Source organism: Protopterus annectens, chromosome 1.part0 (genome assembly GCF_019279795.1).
Source record: "Protopterus annectens isolate FY-2018-M chromosome 1.part0, PAN1.0, whole genome shotgun sequence".
Classification (NCBI taxonomy): domain Eukaryota; kingdom Metazoa; phylum Chordata; order Ceratodontiformes; family Protopteridae; genus Protopterus; species Protopterus annectens.
This window is the reverse complement of record NC_056725.1, coordinates 830,362,508-830,382,007: the sequence shown is the minus strand read 5'-3', so window position 1 is coordinate 830,382,007 and position 19,500 is coordinate 830,362,508. Positions and strand designations below refer to the sequence as shown.

General features: G+C 40.9%; 1 protein-coding gene across 1 annotated transcript in view; it reads left to right on the top strand.

The window, feature by feature from the left end:
* The first annotated feature begins 6,775 nt into the window (after positions 1-6,775).
* The window catches only part of RWDD1 (RWD domain containing 1), a 659,575-nt gene continuing 646,850 nt past the window's right edge, over positions 6,776-19,500 (top strand). Inside the window, exon 1 of the mRNA XM_044063486.1 lies at positions 6,776-6,981. Coding sequence (XP_043919421.1) covers positions 6,909-6,981 — 73 coding nt within the window. The 5' untranslated portion in view covers positions 6,776-6,908. The remainder of the gene's footprint in view (positions 6,982-19,500) is intronic.

The following is a 19,500-nucleotide window of genomic DNA, read 5'->3' as shown; positions in this document are numbered from 1 at the left end:
CCATATCCATAAAACAGAGCTTCCATTTTCTCAGTATTTGTGTTAGCTTTTGTTTAGTCAATTCCCATATATCCGTAGCTGCCATCATTTTAGACCATACTCCTAAGTACTTCATTTTATCATTTCCCCATAAATATGGGTATTGCTTAACCAATTCATATGTGGGCACATAGTTTAAAGTTATTGCCTTTGTTTTATCTTCATTAATTTTCTATCCCAAAAAGACTTGAAACTATCATACAATGTTCCACAACACTGAATTGTCTTTTTCTGGTTTTCTCAGTTATAAAATAATATCATCTTCAAATAAAGCCAACTTTTCTTGAGTACCATACCAATTATATCCTTGAATTTCTGATTCTGTTATTTTCTTTGCCAATGGTTCTAAACATAATGCAAATATGCTCAAACAGAACTTATCAGAGAGGAACTCCCCTACATTAATTTTCACTTCCAGTCCATCATATATCATCCTAATCAACCTTATAATTTTATCAGGGAAAGCAAATACTTCCATTGTCCTACTCACAAAATCCCAGCTTACTCTATCAAATGCTTTCTCTGCATCAAAACCCACCAATAACAGTGGTATTTTCTTACATTCTGCTTCCCTCGGGATGGATCATCATTGTTCTGTTAATGTTGTCAAATCTTTGCCTACCATCCACAAAGCCACATTGATCCATATATATCAATTGTGTCATCAACTTTGCCATTTTTAGCTATTACAGACATAAACATTTTATGTTTTAAAATCAAAGCTGGATCTGATGGGTCTTTACCATCTTTAGGTATTACAGTCACCACCGCTTTCCTCCAGGATGTTGGTGCTTCTTCTTTTAAAATACTGTTGATCAAAACTTTCCAGATCATTTTCTTCTCTCTTAGCTTCCAAACTTCCACAAGAATGTCATCTGTTCATGGGGACTTCACTGTAGATTGGTTATACATCACATTTTTATCTCATTTTCTCTCCTTCTATCCTGTTAGTAATTGGGCCTCATCTACCGCTAACCTTGGCATATTTAACTTTTTCATAAACATTTCCATTTGTACTTTTTCTTGATTTCCACATTTCTCTGCTTTATACAGATTTATATAACATTTCTGAAATATCTTTATACCTCAACAGGATCTAAATGTAAGTTTCCTTGCTGCAGTTCCCTAACTTTGGCAACAACAATGTCTACTTTCTGTTGCCTGGACTCTTGTGCTAAAAGTTTTTGTGCTCTGGAGTTATTATCTTCCATACCAAATGCTTTCATAGATTTCTTCAAGAAACTACCCTTTTTGTTATATTTCCCTTCTACCCCTCCCCGATACATTCTCACTGTTGTAAATCAAATTCCAGTTCCCACCTATAAATAATATTCCCTGCTGAAAGCTGATTATTTCTCCAAGAATTTTCTTAAGCTCCATTGTAGCAGCTTTAGGTGGAGCAAAAATGCATGCCAGTGTAATTCTCTTCCCTTGCCAGTAGACTCTTAGTACTATAAATCTACCATTATCTTTTTTCATCTTCTGTCACTATTGGAGCTTCTTTCGCAATTAATACAAGTACTCTCCTTTTCCTTTCTCCCAGATATTCTGCTGAATTACCATCCTGAAATCCTTTTGTTATCAAATTCACATGCTCAGTTCTTACCAAATGTGTCTCCTGTAGCTATAGTTCTCAACCAGTCAGGGACAAATTTCATCAGAATCAGGGACAAATCCAGAAAAAAATCAGGGACACTTTTAAAATATTAGTACTCTTAACTTGACACATTGACAGAATAAAAGAGTGCAAATTAATACACATTTTCTGAAGTAAAAGAAGTCTATAGCTCTTAATTATTTATCATCATTACTTATTATGTGTAATTTCCCACCTTTCCTCCAAAAGTCACCAGCTTTAGCTGGGATTAAAAGGGAAAGAGATAAAATTTGATTCAAAATCAGGGATGTTTCTGAAAATCAGGGACAGTTGAGAGGTATGGCTGTAGCATAGCTGTAGGCACTTTGCATTTTTAAATATAGTTCACTACCCTTTAAATCTGTATTTAACTGCAAGTCCATTCACATTTAAAGATAATATGGAAAGTTTGGCAGGTTGATCTTTTATACAGATGGTTCTTCTCATACCCATTTAAACATATGTCACATCTTACAAGGCTTTTTGTTTTAATGAAAACCCTCAAAAAACAAATCAAAACAAACAAAAAAAAAACCTCCAGAACCTATTAACTTAATTCTAACCCACAAAACTATGACATTTTCAGATAATGAAGTTTAACCCTCCTATTAGAAACAATTGTCTCAAATTGACAGCAACATTCACAGGCTTAAATTAATCTATAATGAAGGTTATCCATTCTGAGGTGCATAGTGCAGCCACTGATTTTACTTATATTAAGTGCTGCCTGCTTTTGTCTTATCTTTACTTGTATGCTTTCAGAAAACATTCTCTCTTAGCCATTGAAAGAAAGACATATTCTGTTCTTAGTGCCCCCTTATCAGATCGTCTACACAGACATCTTTCAAGTACTTTGGAGTAGGGTTGCCACCTGTCCCACTTTGCGAGGGACAGTCCCTCTTTGGGCAGTTGTGTCCTGACATGTAATTGTAAACATGGCAAATGTCCTGAGATGTTAGGACAAAATTATTTCTTATATTATAGGTTCATAGGTTCATACTAGGCTATCTGCCCTAGGGCATTTATAAGCCTAGCCAGAATGTGTTTGGCTTTCGCCACTCATTTTAAATTTATTTTGCTATGCCCTTTTTCGAGGTTAGTATACTGTGCCTCTGTCTAACAGTGACACAGAAGTGATACCCAGGGTAAACCTACGATCTCCCATCCACTCATCAAGATTCCTCTTGGAGAGAGTCAATGAGGGACTCTGCCTAACCTGGACTGGGATTTTATTCCAGAGTGAAGGGAGCCTCTGGGTTATGAATCTGTCCCTCCAGCATGTCCTATTTATTTCAGTGCTGAGGTTCAAGTCTCTCAAGCACGTAGTTCGATGGGATTTGAATTTTCTGAGGTGCAGCATGTCCATTAATTCCGGGTTGGACATGGCTTTATACGTCAGGCACAGATCGTCTCTGAATAGGCGGTATGCCACTGAGTAGAGCTGGAGTTTCTTTAACCGGGCAGCATATGGCATCTGTTTGAGCCCTTTGATCCTCTTGGTGAGGCACTTTTGGGGTCTTTCCAGTTGCTGCAGGTGTCTGGTAAGGTACATCCCAAAAGGGGCATTGTACTCAATTATGGGCCTGATGAGGGATGAGTAAAGAGGCACGATGACCTCCCCTGATCTAGATGTGAATCCCTTCATGATTAGGTGGGCTATATAAAATGTTTTTCTAACCACTTTGGCCATGTGGTTGTCAAATGAGAGATTGCTATCAACTTGGGTCCCCAGGTCCCTAATTACTTCTTCTGTACTTAATGGATTACCACCTATGTGGTAATTTGTGGGCACTTTGTTTTTGCCAAAGGGATGACTATACACTTTTTGGCATTTAGCTTGAGGCCATGGCTCTGGCACCAGTTGTCTGTTTCTATGAGGCCCTTTTGGAGGATGCTTGTGTCGGCTGGACAGTCGATTATGGCGCCCAGTTTGCAGTCATCTGCGAACTTGGTCAGCCACAGTCCTTCCGTGTTGGCCTGTACCTCCGAGAAATATATACCGAACAAGAGAGGTCCCAGGACTGAGCCTTGTGGGACACCACTTGTAACTGGTTTGGAGTCTGACATGGCTCCAGCAATTCTAACCATGTGGGTTCTGTCCTTGAGCCAGTTTGCAATCCATCTAGTGACATAGGGGTTTATATTTAAGCTGGTGAGCTTATCTATAATGCCCGAGTGGGGTATTGTATCGAAGGCTTTTGCGAGGTCCAGGTAGGCTGTGTGGACCACCTTCCCCTCGTCAATCGCCTTGGTGACTGTTTCAAAGAAATCAACCAGGTTTAAGAGGCAGGATCTGCCCTTAACAAAGCCGAACTGGGTAGGATCCAGTGTCTGTAGGTCCCCAATATCTTTGTTTATGAGGTCCATGATGATCCTTTCCATAGCTTTGCAGACCAAGCTTGTCAGGCTTATGGGGCGATAGTTTCCAGGATCCGTTGAGGCACCACCTTTATGGAGAGGGACCACTGTTGCTGTACACCACTCTTTGGGCACATATCCTGTAGTAAGGCTGAGATTGAACAGTAATTTTATATTTGGGTTTAGCTCTTCTTGGAGTTCATGTAGGACGCAGCCCGGGACACCGTCTGGTCCCATTGATGCTGTGTTTTTTGCTTTGGAGAGGGCGGCTCTTACCTGAGCATCTGAGATGTCAGGGGGGCAGCACTCTGCTGGGATAGATATTTGCCCTTTTGGTGGGGAGGGGAGAAGTTTGCGCTGAACCTGTCAGCTAGGATGTTGGCAATGTCTGTGGGGTCAGTGTATTTTTTGTCATTTTGGACTAATTCTGAGCATATCTGGGAATTACCACCCAGGTTCCTAACATAACTAAAGAAAGCCTTGTGATTATCCTTAGTGTCCTGTGCAATTTTTCTCTCGAAGCTGGCCTTAGACAATTTTATGAGTGCCCGTAGTTTTTTGCTAATACTGATCAGTGATGCCTTCCCTTTTTGGGATTTTGCTCTATCATTTAGTAGCTTCCTCCTTCTATTGTATAGTTTGTTTATGGCTGGGGTCCACCAGACAGAACGTCTGACTTTGGAGGATTGGGTCTTGGTTTTATTTGGGATCGCATGATCCATGCATTCCTGAAGGTGTTCATAGAATGCGTTTATAAAGGATTCTGCGGTCTGGGCCGTATTTTCCACAGGCCCGGGGGCTTTGAAAGATTCCACCTCGGTTTTGAGGAGTGTGAAATTTGCTTTAGAGAAGTTTTTCACTGTGGTTTTCTGGGCAGGGGGTGGGGTCAGGATGTGAATATCCAGTGAGATTAGTTTATGGTCTGATCTTACCAGTGAGGGATACACTTCTGGTCTGGAGCATAGAGTCCCCATGTTGGTGATGATCAGGTCCAGTATGGTTTCCCCTCTTGTGGGAGTGGTAACAGGTTGTGCCATAGCATTTGAGTTTATAAATTCTAGGAATCTTTGGGCTAGGGTGTTGGAGCTAGAGTAATGCTCCCAGTCTATGTTTGGGTAGTTGAAGTCACCCAATATAATGGTGTTTGGAGAGACCTTCATATTTTCCAGTGTTCTCAGGAAGGCCGTGGGGTTCCTGGGTTTGGGAGGGTGGTCTGTAGCAGGCTATAAACTGGAAGGCAGTTTTACCCACTGTTAGTTGCACATGGATAGTCTCTGATGCTTCGTGCTTTGCCACCAACCTCGAGGTGTGGGTATCTTTGATGAATATCGATACTCCCCCTCCTTTTGTGGTTCGGTCCAAGTTTTGGGGCCGAAAAGCATGGTATGAGGTATAACCTGGTAGTGCTGGGGTGCTCTCGGGAGCCCTGAACCAGGTTTCGGTTACTGCACAGATATCGATGTTCTCCATGCTAAGGAGAGTTTCGAAAAGGTGCATCTTGAGGTTTAGACTTCTGGCATTGAGTAGCATTACTCTTAGTTTCTTATCCCTTGTGATACCTATGGAGGTGGGTTTGTCTTTTGAGCCTTGCCTAAAAAAGACACTATGGGGTTAGCAAGAGCCTTTGCCAATATCCGAAAGCCCAGGGGTGACAGGTGCAAGCCGTCCCTAGCGAAGCATCGTGGCTTGTCGAGCATATCATCACAAGCTGACAGGCATTGGATCCCCTTTAAATGACACCAGTACTTAAGCCAATTGTTGAAATTGATCATCTTGTCTTCATATTGTGGCATCATTCTTGGTGAGGGTAAGATGCTACTCAAGGTCAGGGTCATACCGGCCTGGGCTACATGCTCAGAGAGCTCCTTTATGTCTCTTTTTATGTAGTTCAGGGAGGTACGTCTCAGGTCATTCACACCAGCATGTGTGATATGCATCATATTTTATGTGATAGTTGCATTAAACAGTTATTCTGGATCTGAAATACCTAAATGTTATGAGAAACAGAATAAGCAACTAAAATGCTACAAGAATACGCTTTTTGTAGGCAAAACAGTTACGTTCTGTCCTTTGTACTGGCCGTGGGTATGTGTCGGCCTGTAAAATCTGATGTCTGTACCAAACATGTCCCACTTTGGCCATTTGAAATGGTGGCAACCCTACTTTGGAGTATAGCGAGCATATCTGCTTTGCTAAATACCGTTAAGATGATTTTAAATTATATTCAAGATAAATATTATTGAATGACATTACTGTATTGAACACCCTTATACAAGTATACAATAATCAATTTTAACCATGCAAATTCCCAGCATGATTACAATTGATTATTATATACTTAGCTGAAGGTTTTTAGTGCGTCATATTTTGTCCAATTGATCTTCATGAGAGCAAGTGTTCCACATTTTGGGCAAGGATGGTTGAAAGCTATGTAACATGTCAGCATCACAAGGCTCTGTGTGATGGGAAAAGTTGTGGTTTGCTGGTTACCAATTTCCATACAGATACGTGTAGTTTCTGTGGAGAGAGGTGGTAATTGTACAAATATGGCAACAGCCATAGTAATCGCTACGTCTACTTAAAGTAATGTTAAAAGCTAATCCACACAAAAACCACTGTGCGATACCTCACGCCCGAAATAACAAGCCTGAGCCTCTGTCTCAAGTCCCCGTAGAATTTATTTACGTTTGTTCTAGGGACTGTACGGCGTTACGTACCGTGTTTGCCTTTACACACGCACCCAGACCACTTAATCGATCTTTGCTGACTCGATTCGGCCTTGCCTTTGGTTGTCATCTAGGTGGTTCTCCCAACGTGTGTCAACCGGTTTCCTACTAAATATTTTTTGGAGATCAATGGACAGCATTCCGCAAAGATGACGGATTACGGAGAGGAGCAGAGGAATGAACTGGAGGCTCTTGAGTCCATTTATCCGGATTCATTCACAGGTAACTGGGTTGCTGAAAATTTAGGGAATAGATGAATGAATCCGCATGGTTTGTTGGCTGAATAATGTGTATTTTTCTTGTCAGCATAGGGATTTTGGGAGAATAGTCAGTTTTTCTGTTGAACAGCATTGTAAGAAGCGTAATTGCCTTTATTTCAAAAGCAATTTGTGACAGTGGAGAGCAGATTCGTTGAGAATTTGATGTATCTTTTTCTTGTAAACACTACGTTTTTATTATTCTAAAAAGTTGCTTATTTTCACTTACTGCTTTTGGAGTGTATTGCCAAAATGCCAAATATTTAGCGCACATAATTGTTTAGATTGTGAATAAAAATAGTGTATGTCTGCTTATAATGTGATAATGAATGTTTAATGGCAACTAAAAAAGTTTGCAACTATGAATGCAGAGTTGGCATCAACATTCACTTCTTTTGGGAGACGGACAGTTTTAATGGGTAGGTGGCAGTTTGTTGACATCAGTTACATTGAATACCACATAATCAAAACAAACTCCAGACAAATATGTAGTAGAATTTGAGGGACAGGGGCAAGCCTCAACCAACCATGCAATTCTGTGGGCACTAACAGGGATAAGGTACATCATTTCATTTTTTAAGTAAAACATAGTAAAAATATGTCATTTTTGTATAACTTGTGGCTTAGCAGCATAGTGAGCCACAGCCAAACATTGGTAGTAGTACCAGATTTTGATGACTTCTATATGGTTATGACACTTTGTGACGGTGCCATCAACTGAAGCTTACATGTCCATGCTATAGCAACATATACAAAGCATGCCTGTCAGATGTCCCTGATTTGTATCAAAGTATTGTTCAGTTTTTCTGGAAATGTTTTTATTACCTATTGCTACTAAGTACTTATTTCCCCATTGTTTATGTACGTTATCATGCTAGGACACAACACTTTTTCATAGTCCCAAATTTTAATTATTTATGTTTTGATAATTTCTAGCTGGGTTGAGGCTTTGGCGCACAAAAATATGGAAGCAAATGGCAAATATTTATCCAGTTCACGTTTGTTCACAAGCGGCTGATGCTGCATTTGACAAGAAGTCCATCCTTAAATAACATACTTGTATGGCACAAACCTTGGCATGATCCAAGGTCTTCCACAGGAATGCTGTTCATCCTTTTGAAAAAATAAATATGGAGATGCATGCTGCCTTGTATTTGTTGGTAAAAACTGGAATAGACTTTTCTATCCTTAGGTGACTTTTTTGATAAGAATGTGTTTAAATTTTATTGAAAAAACATTCTGGTGTAACAGTCACAAGACTTGAAGTGATATGACAAAAAAGATTATTGTCATCAAAGTGTGATAGAACATGAACTTGTTTGCAATGATTGGATGGTTTTTAGTAAATTGTAACTTTAATTGTGATTTAAGGTACTGTATACCTCATACTTCTTTGATAATTTAATGTTTTGGAGATTTTTTTCCTAGGACTTAATTGAAAATAGACTGTTCTTGGTAGGACATTCTTTGTTAACAGGTGTAGTGAATAAAAACAGTCCTGTGTACTTGCAGCTTTTCTAAGCTAGTTTATAAAGTAGTTTTGGAGCCTTTGTTATTATTTTTTGCTTTGTCGCCAGGTCTAGAGATAAGAGCTTAAGAACTGTGGCAGTAAGGACAGAGTAAAGATTTGTAAGCTGGCCCTTGGGGACTAAGGGAGTTATCACAACTGGGGTCCATCAATGAAAAAATCCTATTTCTCTAAAAGATGCATTCAGGGATGTAGTATCATGGTGGTTAAGATGCTGATCTCCGATATTGGAGACCTGGATTCCATGGACACAATGAGTGTGGTTGAAGGAGATATTTAATCTGATATGACCAAAAGTGAAAAATGCATAATGAATAGCTATATTTGACGAATCAGTTCATCGGTATACAGTTCTTAAATACATCGAATTAGCTGCTGGCAAATGATATCATATCAATAAATATCGTATTATTATGACAAATTTAGTAAGACTTCTGGTTTACTGATTTCAGTTATAGAAGAAAGAAATACACCGGAGCATTTTTTGTCTATTTTTTTCTTAAATGTAAGAGTTCTGTTTGTATACTCATGTTTACGTTTACAGTATAATAGCTCATCTTCCACCTTTTCCAATTACTGCAAAGCCTGAAATCACTTGCATACTTGTTCAGTGGCAAACTTTGCTGTCACTGTGCTGCATTTTACACTGCACAGCTACCACTTCCTGCTGGCAGACTTTTGTAAACTGCCTCAGGACTCTTCAGCAAAGGCATAAAGGACATTTTCTTACCTCATTTTCTTGAGAGCCTTAAAGCACTAAAGGGCAGAATATTGTCTCTAATGTTGTGGACATACTGAGAGATGTACCATCTCAAAGTCTCAGGCAGTCATCTTTAAGCACTTTGCGTGTTGCAGGAACCATTCATAAATCTCTGCTCTGAGACGTGCCTTGAGTGGGTTAGATGTGCCATCTTGTGACCTGTCTGCAAAACATTGATTTTTTTTTTAATTAGACGTGAATGGTGCTTATTAAGTGGAGAATAAAGGCTTGGGAGATGTAACTGAATTCCAGAGAGTTTGGTCGTATTGCTTTTAAGTTATACAGAATATTGAATATATTTTTCGGTTGATTTTAAGGTCTTTGGAAGGGTGAATAATGCAGAGAGTGTGAGAGCTTGAGGATGGCTGACGTTTCTTATCCCATTGTTGAATAACCATAGCATGTAATCTGTAACTGGACATCAAATGTAGAATTCAGTATTGTAGGGAGGCAGCTTGCTAAATAGTGCAGTAATTCAGCAAGAAAAAAAAAAGACGTTATGTAAAGTTCCTGTTAAGGGTCTCAAAAGTGCTGATTTATTTTGAGGTAATAGTAACTGCACTAAGAATGACATTAGACTGCATACGAAAAAGTAGTAGGAAAATATATTATTTGGCTATAGTTTTTTAAGTCAGAGAAGTTTGGAGTCCATTTTGCAGGTCTTGTCAGATTATGCTGCATAGCTCTCAGTGGTCACTGAATTTGCCTTAAAAAGTTTTCTTCCATAATTTATAAAGTTAGTGATTTTACTGACGCATTGTATGGATTAGAGTTGTTATATAAGGGCAGACTTTTTTAAATTATAAATTGTGATTTTTAGAAAACGTTTGGCTGTTAATAAATTTCCAGTTTTCTATCAAATATTTATGTGATTAATGCTAGCATTTAAAAAAATGTTAGAGATGTTAATAAGGCAAATGATAACTTTTCATAATTAGCCACAGAGATGCATTTTAAAGGACAACGGGCAGGATTCATGAAGCCTCCGTGTAAGAGTTACAAGGCTTACACGGAGGCTGCAGTTAAACGGTGTGACGTCAGCATGTCATGCATATGCATGAGGGCAAGCTGAATCACACCTAAGGCTAACACTGTCCGTGGAAGACAGTAGGGGGCATGTCCGTAGGCCGAGCCCTGCAAACGGACACGCCCCCAGAAGAGTAAAAGTCCCGAAAGTAAACCCCCATGACAGAGTCCGTGTAAATGTGAATAAACACAACACAACACATGCCCCCACAGACTATGAACATAAAATGTGTAAATGAACATCTTATATTTTTTTTTTTAAGTTGTAAAGATGTTTGCCCGTGCGTGCCCGTCGCTTAGCCACAGTTAGCAGTCAGTGGAAAAGCATATAAGAACTAAATATGCAAAGTAAGCCAAGAAGCAATAGCGTAGCGGTAGAGACGTCGGCTGAAGTGGAGGCAGTCGTGGCTCGAGCCCCCACAACATCAATTTTTATTTTTAGCGAAATGAGCACGAAACAAGTCCCTGACATATATGTACACATATAAAATTATATTTTATGTAAAATGTAATGAAATGGGCCATGTATTTTGAAGAAATGTGAGATAATAAAAAAAAAATGTCAGATGTGCCTATAGCTGAGCTACAGTCTAACAAGTTGAGTACATCTGCCTGTAGGTGAGCAGTGTTTTAACAGGTATAAAATGAGTGCCCGTAGGTGAGCAGTGGTTTAACAGGTGTAAAATGAGTGCCCGAGGTTGAGCAGCGTTTTAACACGCTGAAACTGTGTGCCTGTAGCTGAGCTGAGCGTAATATGCGTGCTGACAGCCAAATGACACATAAACCAGTGTAACCCGTTTGCGCAGAGCTGCGCGCCAGACGGGCAACATTGAGCAAGCTGTATCAAAACTGCCTTTACACAGACACACCTTCTAGCCTGTGTAGACAGACCTAAAATATAAAAAGCAATGGCCAGGTTCGAACCCAGGATACCATGCACCATAGTCAAAGTACTGAACCACTAAGCCATGACAGTTACACTTAGAAATGCAGTAATAACATATATATATAGGAATGAATAGAAAGACGAGCATGACAAAGCAGGTTTTGTGAAGCTGATACAATTCCAAAATGGACAATCACAGATAAGTGTGGGAAAAACGGCATATATAAGCCCCATAGGCGGGAATACACAGCATAACCGATTGTAGAACCGACTTGCAGCCAGGATGTCAGATGTAGGTGAGGGTAGTTGCTTCTGAGCACAGAGGTGGGGCGTTGAGGAGTCCAAATATATGGTTTGGCTCCTTGTCCACAATCATGAGGCCCAACTCATGCAGGGCCAGGTCCTGTGGGGAGCATATAGGATTGAGGCGTGGGACCGGTTGGCTCATGATCTCACCAGTGCCACAGGGATACCAAGGACTGGTGAGCAGGTCCGTCACCACCATGCGGACCTGAAGAGACGGAAGCAGGATCAACTGAACCGTTGGATCCAGGAGGCCCGGCAAATGCCCAACACCCCACTACTGAGTAAGTTACATGTAATTATTTATGTAAGAAATTAACCTAGCTGATATTAAGGAGATGTGTATTCCAATATTACTTTATTTATATTACAGCTGCAGGTGTCCGTTCTGCGAACCGTCGAGCCTATGGTGATAGGCTGGCACGGTTGCGCCACCAGGCAGGTCAGTAATTCTCTCCCTGTAACTGTAAATAAATATATAAGTATGATAGTTAGCAAAAGAGTGCAGTGTAGTCACTAATTAATAAAATGTGCAAGTAACAGTGTAAGAGGGTTTGCAAGTATTGCTTGATTACAAAAGTGTGATGCAGCCTGTAATCCAAACATAAAAATTAAAAAAGTCTGAAATAAAGATGTCCCACCTGTAATATAATAGTACATAACCTGCAGCAGGCTGAAAAGTACAGCTGCAGAAGCCGAGTAAAACACATGTGTGAAATATATCCCTGTTGAAATACAGAAACATGACAGAAGTGAGGCTGTTGGAAAGGATTGTTATAACTACAGGTAAAACATGTCAATAAAGCCTAGAATTAAGTACCATCCTGAATTGTAAAAATAAAACAAGTGAGAGAGTGTGAGAAAGAGTTATGAATCCACCAATAAAGTAGTAATAACTCCTGAATAAAGAATACTGCAGTCAGTACAGAATGAAATGAATGTGATGGGCAGAACCAAACAGTAACGTGATGAAAACGGTACTGCAGCTGGAATGTGTGTCCCAAAATCTGGCTATGTTGCTCTCAGTCTGCAATATGCAGATAGTATGGTTGTCTGAAATACCAAACATCCACAGTTGTCTATAGCTATATAAAGCAAATGTAGCAGGATGATGTAGTTGAACAGAGCCAGATATAATGTGTATGAATAAAAATGAAAATGTATATTGATGTAGCAGTAACATTCCTATCACCAACCTGAAGTAGTTATCACATAGGAAACTGTAGGCAGAACTGTAGTGTGTATATATCTGCAGCTATTAGAAATGTACAGCATATGTACTGATATTTGAAGTTGTTAATTAAATTTTCTTCACCCTACCCTATAACCACATATAATCCATTCCACGTGAAATTGGTATGTGCAATCACAATTAACACCCCTGGACATTTGTCCTGTTGGTTCATATATATTTGCATGTACGTTGATGCATCTGCCCTGTTTATACATCCAAACCTGATGGCCTGTTGCCATCGGTCAACCTTGCATGTTGTTGGATTGTGTATTGCTGTTCAAATTATGCATGTGTTATGCTTGCTGTTCAGTGGTTTGAATATATGGGTGTTTGGTTAATGGGAATACTAATGCATGCTGTTACAACTAATTGTGAATGGTATTGTACGTTACTAACCCAAACTGTCATAACATAATGCAAAACATAGAACGACAGGGAAGGCGGGTTCTAGCGGATCCACCTCTCCCTCCACAGCTGGCGGGTGCACCTGGCAGTAGTGCCCAGGCCGGACCCTCCTCCGGTGGCCCTGTGTCACCTGCGGGTGGAAGCGCTGCAGGGGATGGGGCTCGTCCCCCCTCTGCAAGTGTGGCCGGAGGAGAACATCCACTCACCCTCCGTAATGTCCAGACTGTGGTGCGTAGGGAGATCCGGGATGCTGTTCTTGGGCCCCTACGCCAGCTTGAGGCATGGGTGGCACAACTAACGGGCGTGCCTGCTGCCCGGCCTACACAGCCCCGTCCTGGGCAGTGAAGGCACAGTGGCAACTGCCCATGGGTGGGGATCTCAGTTCCACTGTTGCCATCTGTGGGCTCATGGGCTCGAGATATCCAAACATCCATCCCCATCAATTGTGTAACTCCCCCACGTGTCATACACCGCCCCTGTATGCGTCTTGTTTGTCTTGTCTGTTAACCTACCCAACCTACCTCCCCAGCTATACCGACTTCCTGTACCTGACATACCACTCTCACCTGAAAAAAAAAAAAAAAAAAAAGGGCACTCTGTACCCACAATAAAATTACGCCCCATACATAGCTGCCCATTTTGCATACATGTCTGCTGGACATGGAAACTGACAATTACAATTGGCTGTACAACAAGTGTTATTGTTGTCCTTGCATCTCTCTCAGGGGTGGAAGGTTTCAAATGTCACACCAAATTACAAACATATGCACAGCTGTTGCTGATGAAGAAATGGGCAGCTATGGGCCTTACCTACATCCCTCCTGCAAAACCCGAGCATGTTTCCCTACTGTCTTACCCTCTTTGTGACCCCTTTTTCACCACTTTCTTGACTCCCCATTTTCATTTCTTTCAAAGAAATTAGCGCGGGTGTGCGCAAGAGTAAGCACTTTTAAGCAGTTGTAAGCGGGTATGCGCGGGGCTGAAAGCCAGTGCGCATGAGTGAGCTACGCGCAAACCAGCGCTAACCCGGTTACAACTGCTTAAAAGTGCCTTAGTCACTCTGAATGACCAGGCCTGTAGTCTGCACAAAAGCAAAATAAAATTCCACTGTCCGTCCCGAACCCAGGACCTTGGAAACAGTAGTCTGCATGACTTGCCACTAAGCCATGACTGCTATATAAGAACATTGTGCTACAATAAATATATCATGCAATAGTAGGAATGAATGTAAAGGGAATATAGGATGTGTAGTACACAAAGCATGTCATGTATATTTACTGTTAAATGTAGTGGATTACTATAATAGTAGTGTGTGAACAGAAACAGCCATGCTACTTGGTAGCTAGTAGGTAATAATGTCACTGTAGCACCTTGCAAGCCACACACATACTCACAGCAGGATAATCACTGCCCATAACCCACAACCTCTTACAGCAACACATCCGGACTAAGTAATAAAAAATGTGGAGCAAAGGCTCAAAAACAGGGACACATTTCAAATATTGCTCCAACAAACTTAGACAGTTGAGAGAATAACAGGTTTTGCATTATGTAGGATGTTTGGAAGGGTGTGAAGTCTGAAACTGAAATGTTTGTCACTATAGTCTGACTTGAGCCCTGAGTGATTGGCCAGAAAAAGCTGTTTGAGATATGGACCAAAATATGAGGCAAAAATGTGGACATCCTGCAAATATCTGTACACTTGAGAGGTCTGACACTGCCATATTTGAATAGTTAAGAGCCTAGACATAGCAACAGTGACTGAGTTACAGGGATGTCCCACAGACTCCCTGTGAAATGTACAAACAGTAGGCAGAAAGGTGTTACAACACATGCAATGGTAACTATGAAGTACTGAAAGTATGCACCACTTGCATGTCGGAAATAGTGTAGTAATACATATGCTCATGCTAACCCACAGTCACAACTGCAGAATACCAGACAATTTAATGGGTGTACCCCACTGATATGTACCATTCCATGAGGCAGATAAAAGATGCACCTGGGAGTCTCTGGGGCCTGCTCAGTAGCCTACTCAAATACCCTAATAGATGTCAAGGCCCACACCGTGGCCAGACCACACTGCTTGCAGTAACACCCTAGCAGATATAGCAAGCATTCCAAGGTGTGAGTACATGGAAAATAGGAAAGCCACAGCAACGCACTGCAGTCAAGACACCTAGCAGGCATACAAGTAGTGAATGTAAAGGGCAAAAATTGAAGCCATAGCAACAAAGTGCAAGAGCCACTGCTATATACCAGTTGCACCACATGTCCCACAGGAAAGCACACACACCCACATTAACAGTAGTAGTAGTCTTAGGTGTCGGTGTACATACACACTTAAATACAGGAAACTGGAGAAATGAATGGAGAAATGTTATGTTAATCTACAACACAGCCAGAAATATGAGAGAGATACTAACCTTTACACTCACAGAACAGTGTCCACAGCATACCAGCATGGTCCCTGCCCTTAAACTCTGAAAGGGCTATGCCTATCTCACATACCTTTTTATAGCGCTGTCCTGAAATCACATTGAGAACTGCAATCCATACACAACTGGCTGCATGCATTTAGCAAATGCTGGCTAACAACTGGTGCAGAGGCCATCACATTGACATATGCAGATACCTACAAAAGCATGCTGTACTCCCAGTCCACACATGCAATACTTTCATTGCACCCTCTGGAGGTAGGGAGAGAAAAAAAAAAACATACACAAACAAAAACACTCAATAATTTATTTTATTTTTATTTATTTTACATTTGTTAACAAAACCTACTAGAAAGCTGACATCTGTCAACTGGAGCAGCAGCAGGACACCAATCCAAAAGGCAACGCAAGCAGCTGTGACAAACACAGGTAATGTAAAGTAATACTTTAAAAAGTCTACATACTGTGAATCCTCCATATGTGTCATTGGTCTGTATTTATATGTATATGAAGATGTGCATAGGGCAGGGGACATACAGCAACTATCAGTGAAGGCTGTACATACATATGCATGTGAGGGCATCTATGTGCACATATCAATGGTATGTTGAATGTAGGTTGTAGTGCAATGTACAAAGTAGGTTTCACAGTTATGTATGTTTAGCAGTATGTTAGTGTGTGTATACAGTTTTGTAAACAAACATGTTGATATACCTATCTATCATATGGATACGTATGTATGTCAATATGTGTGTGTGTGTGTGTGTGTGTATATGTGTATATATATATATATATATATATATATATATATATATATATATATAATATGCATATATGTATATATATATATATATATATATATATATATATATATATATATAATATGCATATATGTATACATAGATATAGAGGGATGTAGGAATATATAGACAGATGTAGATAGAATATGTAGAAACATATATATGTAATACACACATATAGATATATGTAGATACATATACATAGACAGACAGATCTGACCATCTACAGATATGACTGTATATGACTATCTCGCACTCCCCCCGTCCCACCCCCTCTGTCACTCTCACCCTCCCTCCATATCTATAGCAATATATGCAGACATATATATATATATATATATTTAGATATATATATATATATATCTAAATATATATACATATATATATATATATATATATATATATATATATATATATATATATATATATATAGAGAGAGAGATGTATATATATTCTGAGACACATGTGTACAGATGTATTGCAACAGGTGCCTGGTGACAAAGGCATGGAGTAAACACCACTGTCAACTGGAGTACCATACCCCATTTCAAATCACCTACACCAGTAACCACCAGATATGTGATTGGCTGCCCACCACTGCATGTGTCAGGGGTGAACAGGGTCATAAATGTGTACAATAGTCCCCCAATGATAGTCACAGTGGAATACCTGTACATGGTATGTGTCAGGAGACATGGTGTGTCAGCTATGGACATGTAGGTCAGTGTACCCCTCCACACCACACAATGGCTGCCACGGTATGTACCTCACATGACAGCTACAGATATGGAGAAGGACACAGTGACATGTACGACACTGTGACAATGCACTCAAACACATTACCAATGCACAGTGACTGACAACATCACAGAGTGCACACATACTACCCACATAGAGGTTACCACTCCTGGATTTACATACTTAAGTCACACCCATGACAGATGTCCAACAACCATAGTAACACCTCACACCATCCACAACCTAAATGACCGCTGTGTGTCATCCTTGACACCGCAGTAGAGAGCACATGGCGGAGGTACAGGTTCCTACCCACAGATAAGACATACCCTGCAATAAACCACACAGCGTTAAGAAGCAAGACTCCCCATGAGTACATGTCACACATACCCCTGCTGAATGTTAGTCAGATAGGTAATATGCCATATGAGTCACCCTGTGTAACTGACAGGAGCAGGCACCATCACATCACATGTGTCACAATGGTCAGGGTAGCAGAACAGTATGCTGCTGTAGTCCCAGGGGCAATAGCATATTGTATTGTATTGTATTGGTATGTAGAGGTGCCTCCTTTGTGGAGTGGAACCACTGCTGCTGTATGCCAGTGTACAGGTACATATCCTGTAGTCAGGCTAGTGTTACATAGCACTTATATATGTGTGTTTAGCTCCTCTTGGAGTTCATGTAGCATGCAACCGGGGATACCATCAGGTCCCATTGATGCTGTGTTTTTTGCTTTTCTGAGGGCGGCGTCTCTCACCTGGACTTCTGTGATGACAGGGAGGTTACATTCAGCTGGGATAAGTATGTCTTCGTTTGGGGGAGAGGGAGGGGGAAAAATTGCACTGAACCTGTCTGCCACAATGTTGCCAATATCTGTGGGTTCAGTGAATTATTTGTTGTTGTGTACTAACTATGAGCATATTGGGGGGTTTCTGACCAGGTTTCTAACATAACTGAAGAAGGCCTTGTGGTTATCTGTAGTGTCCCCGGTGATTTCACTCTCAAAGTTGCCCGTGGATGTTTGTATGAGAGAACATAGCTCTTTACTAGTGCTGATCAGACATGCCTTTCCTTTATGGAATTATGCTCTGTCTTGCACTAGCTTCCATCTTTTGTTATACAATCTGTCTATGGCTGGGGTCCACCAGACAGGATGCTTTCCCTTTGTGGAGAGTGTCTTGGTCTAAAATGGGATTGCATGATCCATGCATTCTCGGAGATGTCCATAGAAATCATTTGTGAAGGAGTCAGCATTTTGGGTTGTGGCTTCCACTGGCCCAGTGGGCTTAAAGGATACCATCTCAGTCTTACGAAGTGTAAAGCTTGCATTTTAAATGTTATTCACTGTAGTCGTTTGTGCTGATGGTGGAGGTGGGATATGTATATCCAGGGTAATTAGTTTGTGGTCAGATCACAGTAGTTGATGATGTACCCCATACAGTACCTCGATACAAACCCCCAGAGTGAGGAGGTGCTTTGGACCTGAATCAGTGTTCTGACTGCTGGGGTTTGGTAGTATGTCGTATGGAGTGTGCCAGGTACTGTTGCACAGTTGTTGGCTGAGCACTGATACCTGGCCATTTACATGTGTATCCACCAATAGACAGACAGATGCTATATATGTGAGATATGTTGTATCACAACAGTCGAGTAGCATGTGTACTATGTGCGCCAAATTCTGCTGACATATTTTGCTGAGGTGATTTTATTTCCTTTTTCAGGACCATGGCTCACCAGCGCAATCCAGCATACTCTGCAGCTGAGGCTGAGGAAATACACCAGAGCCTGGTGCGGGATTATGCAATACTCTTTTCCCGCACCAGCCAGAATCAGCAGGGAGAGGGCTTCACTGTGGCAAGACCTGGTCCGTCGGATAAATGACATAGGCACGCATAATAGGACATATGAGCAGGTACGACATCACTGCAGTGATTTAATCAGAAATGTCCATCAGCGTGCGTCGGATATCCACAGGCAACAGGTTGCCACAGGTGATGGGGTGGCTACACATCCCTCACTCACCAGACTGGAGGGACTACTCATAAGTGTTGTGGCTCCAGCCCACCAACAACAACAACAGCAGCAGCAGACCTGCATTATGATGGAGGCTGGAGCCACACAGCACCATGACTAATAGTGTGCAGGTAATATGCCATATGTATAGTTGACTGTTGTGTACACTGGTAGTTAATGCATGTGTGAGGTGTGTCCTTGGTTTGTAGCTGTCATCCATAGTATTTAATGTGCAAATGTGATATTCTCAATATCAGCAGCTGACCTGTGAAAGGCAACTGTTGTACTACTGACCTGTATCATACTCTGTAACAATGGCACAGTTGTGCCCACTGACATTAATTTCCTCA